Raw genomic sequence first — 12,041 nt, 5'->3', positions numbered from 1 at the left:
CACACTCAGAGTAGGGGCCATTCTGTCTCTGCACCCTTAATGGCATCTCTGCACCCTTTATGGAATCTCTGCACCCTTTATAGCACTCAACCCTAAATGAGAGAGGGAGATGTCATATAATCAGCACTTATGTCTTTGCAGCAGGGACTTTGTTCATCTTGCTTTCCTGACCTCATCTTGTGTCCATATAGGTACATACTCAGTGTGTGTGTGTGTGTGTGTGTGTGTGTGTGTGTGTGTGTGTGTGTGTGTGTGTGTAAACCAAAAAAATAGTTTGCCAAGATAGGTAGCAAGAGGCCAAGTCACATCCCATTATCAACCACGTTCCAAATGTGCCACACTCTGGGCCAGGCAAAAAAGCAAAGGAGTCAAGATGACAGGAGAGGCCTTGTCGAGCAGCCCAAGGGATGTGTGCCCCATCTGAAGGTCACATCCATGTGGCTTCGTCAGAATAGCCTTGGACATTGAAGTGGGTGGGCTGGAGTAGGCCCTCCCCCACCCCAATAGAGTCTCTCATAGCCCAGGCTATCCTGGAATTCAAAATGTAGCAGAGAAGGACCTTGGATTTCTGATTCCCCTCCCCAAGTAGCCCATGTGCTAGGGCTGGGGTTACAAGCATGTGCTTCTCTGCCTTTAGACTAGCTCCTGAGAAGCCAGAGTTGAGATTTTTACATACAAGTCCCCAAATTTAAATACGGATCATTAATTCAGAAAAGAGTTTTAAGGATTACGTCGGTCAAACAAACCTGTTTCTATCACCTGAGCTTTGATAACAGCCTCGTGTGGCGGGTGAGGCAGGGTGAGTTACTGGCGGTCGCATGACCGGTAACTCCCACCACTGCCCATCCTAGTGCCCTTCGGTCATCTCTCCGGTTCTGCAGTCCACAGCGCAGAGGTGGTGCACTCCTGACCGCAGCGGGGTAGCGAGACACGTATCAGACACCAGCCACAGGTGGGAGGACTATCTGCATTTATTGATCGTTTAACTTGGAGTGTGCCGAGGCTATCCTTCCCCCTCTTGGAAGACACAAAAAACACGGGGCCTCAAGGGGTTTCAGAATCCTGCTGAGGTAGTGGGTGGGCCCAGTGGCCTTGCCTAATGTCCTGGAAGTACCCATCCCTGAACCCTTTGGCTTGGCTTTGTCCCTTATACCAGGAAAGAACAGGTGAGTTTGATGTCCCAAGATCAAACTAGTTCCTAAGCCTGGACTGGGAAGGGAGGGCTACCAGTTAACAGAAGGGAGAACCGAGCTCTGGCAGGAGGGGACTTTATGCTGAGTCCTTGGCATGCCCAGAGCCCTGACTACAGGCTATTGAGTCAGCCAGTTCTCTCCCTCCCAGCTCAGGGCACAAATGCTATCACTTAGCTGCTCCAGATTCACTTATAAATACTTTTAAAGAAATAATACTGGGCTGTGCAGGGGTGGCGCACCCCTTTTATCCCAGTACTTAGGTGGCAGAGGCAGGCAGATCTCTGTGAGCTCGAAGCCAGCCTGGTCTACAAGAGCTAGTTCCAGGACAGGCTCCAAAGCTACAGAGAAACCCTGTCTCGAAAAACCTAACCAAAAAAAGAAAAGAAAAGAAAAGGACACTGAGCATTCAGCTTAGGATTCATACATGCTAGGCAAGCACTCTACCACTAAGCTGCATCCCAGTCCTTTTTGACCTTTTGAGACAGGAGTTTATTAAATTTGCAATCCCTCTGCCTCAGATTCCTAAACAGCTATGAAGCCTAGACTATTCACCTCGTTTTATATTTTTTAAATAGTAATAAATTAGGTCTTGGACTTGCCTGTGGTCCCCTGGCAAGCTGAGTGTTATGTGATATAGACAGCATGTCATAGGCGGATTCCTGATCACATGTACCACCATTCACGGTACTAAGAGCCACTGACCAGATACCACACTCACTATAAGTTCCATGTAATGTCACATAGATGACCTACTCTGTCTTGAGTATGACCTTCCATGTCTTGGTCACAGTGCACCATACATAGCCTTCCCTGTCATATATGACATCATAGTACTCTCAGTGTGCCAGTGTCCCACTGGTAACACATGTCATGTATGATGTATGGTCCTCTTTTAGTCAAAGCTCTCAGTTCCCAAGAAAGTTCTCCCTAAGGATCGTGATAAAACAAACGTACTCTTTCCCCGCTGGGGCATTCATAGGACGCTCTTCTCCTGAGCCCCTTTTCCTGGTGGGTGATGTGGTTGTCACTGAGCTGGTCCCAAGAGTCTTGAGAGATCCATCAATTCCTCAAAGAGCCTGGGACTGCTGGTCAAAGAAGGCAAAGTCCAACCTGGGTTCCAGGCTCTGTAGACGCTGAGCCACCTCGGCAGGAATGGGGTTGTTCCAGAGGCTGTGGACATAGACACGGGCCTCAGCTCCAGAGCTGTTCCCTCATCCTCTTGGCTCTGCTTCTAACCTACCTACAGGGTTAAAGATCAAGGCCTCAAGCAGAAGGGTCGTCCATCCATGCCACCCAGTGGAGGCAGTATACACCATGCAGTCACCCGAACATGGTGCTGCCCCCTGAGAGCTGGCTATGTCCCGAACTCTGCCCTATCCATTCTTTAGTCCTTACACCCTCCCAGGTCGGGAAGATGAGGTTCAGGGACCTGAAGTTACAGATGCCAAGTCAACACAGCAAATGGCAGAGCTGGGATTTGATTCAGGTCTGCTGGCTGCCAAATTCCTAATGGGATTGTCCAAGTCTCCCTGGATAATTCTCAGCTCAGGCCCTGATTGTCGGGGCTCTGTGGTCTGCTACCACAAGGCCCAGCCCTTCATTACCGAATGATTGGCACACGGGAGCCCTGGACCAGTCCCTGAGCCAGGAGTTGGGCTCCGCATGCTGTGATTTGGTTCTTCTCCAAGCTTTGCAGTTGACAGGGGCAGAGGAAGAGGAAAAGAGAGGTAAGTATGAGGCTAGGGGTGGGGTTTCCTTCTCTACATCCCACCTCAGGCAAGACAGGGTCACCCCCTCCCACACTGCCAGCATAGAGCAATGGACTCAGACTCGTGGTGGGGCAGTAGAAAGGCTAACATCTTGAACATGGGAAGAACTAAGATTGGCAGGGACTTGGGATCAGCCAGAGTCTTCAGAGACTCTGGACAGATTTCTGGGAGGAAGGGATAGCCCAGTAACCTCTGGGCTTATTTAGGATGGGGGTCCCTTCTGCACCCTCCCCACCCAAGGGTGTCATACTCCACTTTCTTCAGCTGCCCCATCTGTGGCAGGACCTGGGCCAACTCAGCAGCCACCTCATCACCCAGAAGGTTCCAGGACAGCCTGCAGAGTGGAGGAGGGGTAAGCTCAGAGGCAGGAGGGCAGTGGGGTAAAAGGAAGGCAGTAGGGAGCACTAGGTGCCAGCAGGATCGGGCACAAGAGGGGTTCCTCAGCCAGCCGCTTCAGCCCCCAACCCTGAAGAATTCTCAGGGCACAGGTCATTCCTTCCTCTCTACCTGCCCCACCCTATCCCAATTCCTGAGCAACATGTTCCTCAGAAACCACAATATGACACAATGGACACCAAGCAAGCAGCACCTTGCTGCAATGCCTGCTTCCCACGTGATAGTGTCATATTTTTTAAACCTCCCCCACAGTGTTTTTGCTTTAAGGAATTAATCTTCAATGGACGCATATGTCTCTACTGTCTGTGGAAGCTCCGTGTGACGTGTGACGGAAGGGAAAGTATTGAAGAGATTGAATACAGTGTTACTAAGGGCGGAGCTTCCAGTGTGGACCCAGGTCCTTCCCAGGGTCCTCAGTTCCTTGTGCTGTTCCCACTGGTTAAAAGGGGAGGGTCACTGGTAACCGAGTTCAAAGTCAGCAAGGGCTGACCTGTGACATATAGAGGAGAATTGAGAACTAAGAGCGCTGAGGACTGAGTGTGTAACTCAATGTATAATCCTCACTTGACATGCATGAGTTCTATCCCCAAGAAAGAAAAAACAAACAAACAAATCTTCCCAAACTCATTAGGGTACAGACCCAGAAGCTCTCCTGCACTCTGTGCCCTGTACTTTGGGAGTTAGAACTTTTTTCTGCTCAATGCTCCGGGCCTCAAGTCCCACAGTCAGGTTTGACACCTTTGCAGTGCAGCCAGAGTCTAAGGTCTGAGGCAGTGGGATGGTCAAAGAGATCACAGCCAGTGTGTTGGTTTGTGTGTGTGTGTGTGTGTGTGTGTGTGTGTGTGTGTGTGTGACTGTCTACCAGCTTCTACCTTCTGCATTACCAATAGCTATTCACAAGTAGAGTCTCCATAAACCATGAAAAGCACCCCAAAGGGAAGCGAAAACTCTTTGCAGACTGTGTGACTCAACACCCTTACCACAACACAAGGAGAAAAACTGGTAGGAGCGGTAGGTTCAGTGGCTCTGCCCTGTGTTGCTGGAGTACATGGAGGTAAGACTGGGGGGCAAGATAGGGCTTCCCATCTCCAGAGTGGAGGACCAGCTGAGAGGCGGCAGGGCCAACTCCAGCACACAGTAGGCAGGGTCAGCCCCCGAGGCAGCTACTCTTCCCAACTCAGGGCCCTCGCAAGCACTTACAAGATTTCTTCCAGAGCTGGGCAGAGCATGAGGCTGGCAGCAAGGTGCTTGGCAACTTTGTCATCAATTTTGCAGGAAATGAGGCTAGGATGGAATGGTGATGGCTCTCTGAGACAGGGCCACCGCTAGCAGGACTCCCTTTCCCATAGTGACAGCAGGAGGGACCAGAGTGGCCTGGCCAGGGCCAGGGGGTTAAGAAAATCATCTTCTCCCCCACCCCCAGCTCTAAGTCCCATCTCTTCAATGGCCCTCCTACAGGGCCCCAGACAACCAGGGAAGGCTACTTACTCAATTTGTCTGAGCAGTGGGAGACTCTTGCGGAAATGTGGGACACGTCCAGCTAGGTTATTCTCTGCCAAGCTGTGGGGCAGCGTAGACAGGAGTCAGAACTGCCCCAGACCCTCCCCAACCTGTCTCTCAGCCCAGGTAGGGCCCGCCTCACCTGAACTTTTCTATGTGTAGACATTGCTCCAGGGCCTGGGCCAGGCGCAGGGCCCCCTCAGGACCCAGATGGCTGGACGGCAGACTGGAAAGAAAAAGGTAAGAGGAGCCTGGGGCCAACTCTGGGGTTGGGAGCCTTCCCTTAGCCTCACATTCTCAACTGTGCCTCTGACTGTAGCAGCAACCTTAGCTGGCCTTTGACCCTGTCCCTGCCCACAAAGGATCCAGTGAATGCCAAGATCCCTCCCTAACCTAGGGGTCTGAGATGCTAAATCCAAGCCTTGGCTTTTTCATGTACTAGGAAGTCAAGATTTCCATCCTGTTTCTAGTCTTAGACCTTTCCTAGAAAATGGTATACACAAGAATCGCAGCCCCAGGGCTGCCTGGAACTCAGGAAGCCCTGGTCTTGACCTATAGAGGATGGAACAATACCCTTGTAGCTTTTGCATATAGCCTTTTGCTAACATTAATTCAAACACCTTCAGAGACTTGCTCTTAGGCAGGAAAGCTTAGATTGGTAGCATCTTTTTACAAATGAGGAAACTGAGACTCAGAAGGGGCAGAAATTTGGCTCGGAGCTCTCAGCAACAATGAGTAAGGTCAACATTAAGCTTAGTCTGGGGACTGGGGAGCCGCAGCAGAGAAGGGGCCATTCAAATCTCAGGCTAGGCTGCTCAACCTATGGGTTGCTTGGATCACGCTTCTCCTGGGTCCCCTCTCTACTGCTCTGTATGTGCGGTTGGCAGGAAGACACTTACCACAGGACCCTCAATTGTGGGGGCAATCTCTGAGCCAGTCCCAGGGCCGTGGGGTCCCCCAGAGCATTGTTGCCCAGACTGAAAGAAGAAAGGGTGAAGGGATGCGCATGGGCAGCCTGCTCAGAGGCCCCACTCGGCCCTGCTCTGAGGGGACAAGGGGGCCAGCGGGCCTGTGGGATACCCCACCTGGACAGATACTCACATGATCTCCTTCAAGCACCTGCAATGGATCAGAGACTTTGCCAACGGCACTCCCCCTTCTGGGCCGATGCTGTTCCCCGAGAGGCTGTGGAAGGCAAGGTTATTGGACCCTCTCCTCCCTCATCCCTCCCTACTGCATCTGTTCAAGAGATGGAGCCATGACTCCATCGTGATGAAACACAAAGACCCAGAGAACAGGGCCTAGGAGATCACAAACTCCCCCTCCCCAGCAACAAGGCTGGGAGAGATTCCCCTTTCCCGTGCTGGCCTGGGTCAGGGTCCAGTGTCTCCCAGGAGCATGGTGTTGTCCCTGTGGGCTCTTCTCAGAAGGGCTGTGACTCACTCTAACTTCCTGAGCCCTGGAAGCCTTGGCAAGATGGCCGCCAAGTTCTGGGTACCCACGTCTCCAATCTGGTCGTGTCTCAAGCTTGGGGAGGAAAACAAAGATGAAGGATCATCAGCTTGCCACCCCTCTCAGCTTGCCCGTAGCCCTCCTGGTTCTGACACACAGAGAAAGGCCTCAGCTCATTCGAGAGTTTCATCATCTCGCGTTTGGATGAGACTCTTAATTCATGGTATCTGATTTAGGGTAATCTCCCTGCTGCCATCCTAAAATATTTCCTGATACCTTGAATACCATCTTTGGGGGTCCAAAGCTTTCCCCTGGAGTTGCCTATGCAGTGTGGAAGTGTGTGAAGGGGGACGCTAAGAAGTGAAGGGCTTACTTGAAGAGATACCCCTCCACCCCATCATTTTCTCCTGACAAAGTTGTTTGGAATCTGGGGGAAGGGACGGGCAGGCAACTTTCCCCAGCTCCTCCACGCTGTCAGCAGCTCTGAAAAGCATTGGAAAGACATCAGCCATCATCACCGATGCCTTTCCTGCTCAGCCTGGAGACATAGAACACAGGCCCAGAGGAGCACAGGGGCTTTGCAGGCGCTGTATGGAGAACTCTACAGACTGCCGAACCCGTACCCATCCAGAAACTTATATGCCACTCATAAACACCTCTGGAGGAAAGGAAGCTGGTGGCAATGACTGCACTCAGTGTCCCTGGTAAGAAAACCGAACTGCTAGAGTCTCACAGCGACCGGCAGGCAAAGTGGTGAAGCTTAAAGCTCCCGGGCCTGCAGCAGACACTACAATCCTCAGCTTGGCCTTGTTTGCCTTGTTGGCCTCAGCTTGGCCTTGTTTGCCTGGACCCCATGAATAGAGTTCCCAGGTGAGTCTGGCAGGATGGCAAGCTCTTGGGGATTCCTCAGTTAAAGGCATCTTAACTGAAAGCTTTCTCTGATATCATTAACACCACCACCACCATCACCACCACCAGCAGCTCCCCCCCACCGCCATCTACCCCCACCACCATCACCACAAGCAGCAGCAGCTCCCACCCCACTCCCCACCTACCCCCCCAGCAGCTCCCACCCCACTCCCCACCTACCCCCCCAGCAGCTCCCACCCCACTCCCCACCTACCCCCCCAGCAGCTCCCACCCCACTCCCCACCTACCCCCCCACACCATCACCACAAGCAGCAGCAGCTCCCACCCCACTCCCCACCTACCCCCCCCACCATCACCATAAGCAGCTGCAGCTCCCACCCCACTCCCCACCTACCCCACCCCCCGCACCAGTAGGTCCCACTCCACCCCCACCCACCACTACCGCCATCATCTCCGCTGCCTTTTCTGCATCTGGACTGGTCTTGCTTGGATGAGGGCCGAGAGCTAAGCTAAACTTGAAGTAAACTAAACTGCCCAGGGAAATGATTTGCCCTCTTGTTATAAGGGTTGTTTCTTTCACAGTTGAGGTTTAGCCAACTGCCTTGCAGAGGATTGATTTTGGATCCTATGTGCCACATCCTCCTGCATGTTAACCGCAGGCCCTGCCAGAGCCACGTGGGCCTGTGACAGAACCAAATGCCTGTGGCATTCCCTTGTCAACTCGGAAGGAAGTGGTGTCCCTTACTTCACTGAAAACGGTCACCACCGCGGTGATCATGGGAAACACAATCGGCACCTGGACCTGCCCAGTCACGACTCTCATCTTAACACAAATCTACAGAGTCCTAGGCATAGGGCAGGGCTTTTATGGGGCTCCCAAAGTGAGCCCACCTTGCCAGGTCACCTTTGTAGCCAGGAGGAAGCTGGCGGCACGAGGCGGCAAGGACAATGAGAGCACAGGGAGGACCCCAGAGGGGGTCAACCCGGGTTATAAAGGAGGTGTGTCCAGCGTTTCCCGACAGAGCTGACCAGTGGTCCTCTCGCTCTTTCCCAGGGGTTACTGATTACTCACCTAAGGTGCTGCAGTAGGGTCATGTGACTTAGTCCTTGAATGAGCAAGGCCAGGGAGGAGACTTCCAGTGGAACGTGACTGAGGCTAGAGAGAGGGGGTCAGGTGAACTTTGCATGCCTGGGATGCAGACGGAAGCCCCGACCTGACGGACTCGTGAGGGCTCTGCACTTCGCACACCCACAGCCCTCCGATGTGAAGTGTGAAAAGAAAAGAGTACCCAGAAAGTGTGCAAGGATTCTTGAGTCATATGGCCCAATAATGACTCTGCGTTCTCAACCACAAGCTTAGACTGAGCAATAACAGAGATCACATTAACAGTGACGAAAGACTGGGCTGGGGCCATGTTGAAAGGTGGGCACACTGCCATCTTCGTTCTACAGATGAGAAACACTGAGGCCCGGAGAGGAAGGGGGCGTACTCAGGGTCACAAGAGAAAGCAGCGGTGGTGGCAGCAGCGGCAGCAGTAGCAGCAAGAATAAAACCTGAAACTTCAAGACCCCTTTCTAGGGCCCCAGCCATGTGCTACCCACTGGCTGGTGATTCCAAGGCCTCCAGCATGAGCCCCAAAGGGAGGAATGACAGTATTAGCCAGGCTCCTACTGAGGGAACGCAGCCTCTGCTCTCAGCACTCACCGTGCATCATTTCACTTAATCCTCATAATCCCGGAAAATCAAAGCTCGGAGAGAAGACTTAGCCTAGAGAGGTGAAGAGCGTGCCCGCACCAGCATGGCAATGTGGCAGCAGGACTTGGCCAACTGCCTCGATTTCCTAGAGCTAGGGTTCTTAAGGACACGTAATCAGTGCGGAAACTGACAAAACCTCAGCCCACGAAGACAGGCAAGTCTATCAGGAGCCTATCTACCGCACCTGGATGGTGTGCCTCTGCGCAGGGTCCCCTTAGAGTCTATCCATCATACCGGGATGGCATGGCTCTGTGCCAGGTCCACTTAGAGTCTATCCATAGTACAGGGATGGCGTGGCTCTGAGCAGGGTCCACATAGAGCCTATTCACTGTACCACTTAGAGCCTATCCATTATACAGGGATGGTGTGGCTCTGAGCGGGGTCCACGTAGAGCCTATCCACTGCACCTGGATGGTGTGGCTCTGCACAGGGTTCACTCCCTATTCTATGAGGACAGCTGGAAGAAGCTGGCTCAGTTTGAGGGGAGCTGTCAGTGGCAGAAGGCATGGAACTGACCCATCTGGCTTCTGTACATTGAGGACCCATTAACTTCTTCCAGACAACAAGGAAGTAGTAAGGAGCAGCCTGAGTGTCTGGGACTCAAGACTGAGGGTGATGGGCCCAATGGTTCAACCTACAGGACCACCTGTAAAAGGAACGAGCGGCGGGCCGCATTCCCGCCACCTGGCTCCTGGCTAGCTTTATCCGAAATAATTACACAGAAACTGTATTCTTTTAAACACTGCTTGGCCCATTATCTGTAGCCTCTTATTGGCTAACTCCTACATATTGATCTAACCATTTCTAATAATCTGTCAACCACCAACCCCAAGCCCTGACCAAGGCTTCAGGATCACACAGATGAATGAGCCAATAAGTGACCTTACTGGGTTCTTAACCCCTCAGATAAAGCTTCTGGAAGATTCTGGAAGACTAAGAAAGCAGTGAGCACCTGGGGAGCCCAAGCAACAGCTCTGTGGAAAGACTGGGGTGGAGGAATGGGGTGGGGCTTGGTTTCCTAATGGCCCAAGGTTTCCTAATGTCGCTCATCCTCAGTGATTTCCCCTAGATGAGCTAGGAGAGACAGAGCAGGAGCCTTACAGATGGTTGCGAGCCACCATGTGGTTGCTGGGAATTGAACTCAGGACCTTTGGAAGAGCAGGCAATGCTCTTAACTGCTGAGTCATCTCTCCAGCCCCAAGACTGACTGCTTTTCAACTATGTGCGGCACATATGTGGAGAAAAGTCTGGCAAACAGTTCACAGACTGACTGTTCCGGGAAGTTTCCTGAAGGAGCTCATCTCCAGGGGATTTCACCCTCTTTGTTGCATATTTTTGAAATTATGGAGCTTTTTATAGCCAGGGTGTATTTGGGGTCATCAGAAAAACAGATTCAAAACCGAAAATGCAGTTAAATGTGCTCACAAGATATTGCCTAAGCTGGGTCTATGCAGGATGGGATTGTGTTTTGGGTTGGGCTGTTCCTGGCGCCTCTGTGAACTTGCAAATTACTAGGGAGAGTAGAAGTAGAGAGTTACTGAGAGACACCTGTTGGCTGGCAGGCTGGCTCAGTAGGTAAAGGTGCTGGGTGCCAAAACTGAGGACCTGAATCTGATCCCTGAATCCCACGGTGAAAAGAAAGAGCTACTCCCTAAAATTGCTCTCAGATCTCTGGGTGTTCACCAAGGCGTGAGAACATGCATGCTGGCATGTGCACATAATGTAGGAGGGAGGGAAGGAGGGAGGGAGAGAGAAAGGGAGGGAGGGAAGTAAGGAGAGAGGGAGGAAGGGAGGGAGGGAAGGAGGAAGGGAGGGAAAGAGAAAAGGAGGGAGGGAAGGGAGGGAATGAGAGAGGAAGGGAGGGAGGGAGGGAGGAAGGAAGGAAGGACGGACGGACGGACGGACAGACGGAAGGAAGGAAGGAAGGAAGGAAGGAAGGAAGGAAGGAAGGAAGGAAGGAGAAAGAGAGGGAGGACTGTGCTGGTGCCAGGGGCACAGGAAGGGTTCTGCCCAGAGTCTGTGTCCTCTCTTCTGTAACAGCATCTTATCGTCACGCTCTCTACGTGCAGAGGACAGTGCAGGCCTTAGCGCTCATTCAGGCCTGTAACCTGAGCTCAGGCAGTATGTCTCCAACTGACCACGGGGAGAAATGTGCTTCCTTTCCACTAAGAGAAAAGAAAGATGTGGAGGTGCTGGGTGGGACAACACAGACCAGTAGCTGACCCCTGGATCCAGCCATGCTGCAGTTAGTTGCCTTGTTGTTTTTGTTTTGTTTTGTTTTGTTTTAAAAGAATGAAGCCAAGTCCTGCCTAGGATGCTTTGGTTTGGGGATTATGTGTCCAGAGACCAAGCATCCTGATGACACTCAGCTCAGCAGGGGAACAAAAGGTGGGGGAAGTCATCCAGAGACTCAAAGGTACATTCAGAGAGGAGATGGGGAGACAGTGGGATCCCTGTTTCATGTACTCCTCTGCACAGACCCACTCATCTCCCCCCATGAATTCCCACTAACTCTCCTCCCAACTGACCTCCTCACTCCCCTCCTCCATGCACCTCCTCACTCACCCCCTCCCCATGAACCTCCTCACTCACCCTTCCCCATGAACCTCCTCAATCACCCTTCCCCATGAACCTCCTCACTCACCCTCCTCCCCATGAACCTCTTCACTCACCCTCCTCCCCATGAACCTCCTCACTCGCCTTCCTCCCCATGAACCTCCTCACTCACCTTCCTCCCCATGAACCTCCTCACTCACCCCTCCCCATGAATCTCCTCACTCACCCTCCTCCCCATGAACCTCCTCACTCAACCCCTCCCCATGAACCTCCTCATTCACCCCCTCTCCATGAACCTCCTCACTCACCCCTCCCCATGAACCTCCTCCCTCCCCGCCTCCCCATTAGCCTTCCCTCACTTACTGCAGCCTCTTTAGCCTGCAGGTCCCCTGAAGGGCTCCCATCAGTAGCTCTATGTTCTCCTCACAGAGATGGTTATTAGAGAAACTGTAGAGACAAAACAGAAGGCTCCATTCGGGCAAGTGCCCTGGACAGCCCCTTCCCCCAGGCCCTGGAGAGGCACCGTCCTTGGCCCTTGGCCCTGGGGAG

At 52.6% G+C, this 12,041-nt stretch overlaps 1 protein-coding gene across 1 annotated transcript in view; it reads right to left on the bottom strand.

The window, feature by feature from the left end:
* Window positions 1–953: 953 nt before the first annotated feature.
* The window catches only part of Nlrc5 (NLR family CARD domain containing 5), an 83,150-nt gene continuing 72,062 nt past the window's right edge, over window positions 954–12,041 (bottom strand). The window contains exons 38-48 of the mRNA XM_087900390.1: window positions 11,856–11,939; window positions 8,253–8,336; window positions 6,302–6,385; window positions 5,960–6,043; window positions 5,758–5,835; window positions 5,001–5,084; window positions 4,847–4,918; window positions 4,559–4,642; window positions 3,213–3,296; window positions 2,798–2,881; window positions 954–2,363 (exon numbers count right to left, since the gene is read on the bottom strand). Coding sequence (XP_087756516.1) covers window positions 2,261–2,363; window positions 2,798–2,881; window positions 3,213–3,296; window positions 4,559–4,642; window positions 4,847–4,918; window positions 5,001–5,084; window positions 5,758–5,835; window positions 5,960–6,043; window positions 6,302–6,385; window positions 8,253–8,336; window positions 11,856–11,939 — 925 coding nt within the window. The 3' untranslated portion in view covers window positions 954–2,260. The remainder of the gene's footprint in view (window positions 2,364–2,797; window positions 2,882–3,212; window positions 3,297–4,558; window positions 4,643–4,846; window positions 4,919–5,000; window positions 5,085–5,757; window positions 5,836–5,959; window positions 6,044–6,301; window positions 6,386–8,252; window positions 8,337–11,855; window positions 11,940–12,041) is intronic.

Source organism: Myodes glareolus, chromosome 22 (assembly GCF_982192425.1).
Source record: "Myodes glareolus chromosome 22, mMyoGla1.1, whole genome shotgun sequence".
Taxonomy (NCBI): domain Eukaryota; kingdom Metazoa; phylum Chordata; class Mammalia; order Rodentia; family Cricetidae; genus Myodes; species Myodes glareolus.
This window is presented reverse-complemented; position numbering and strand designations above follow the sequence as displayed.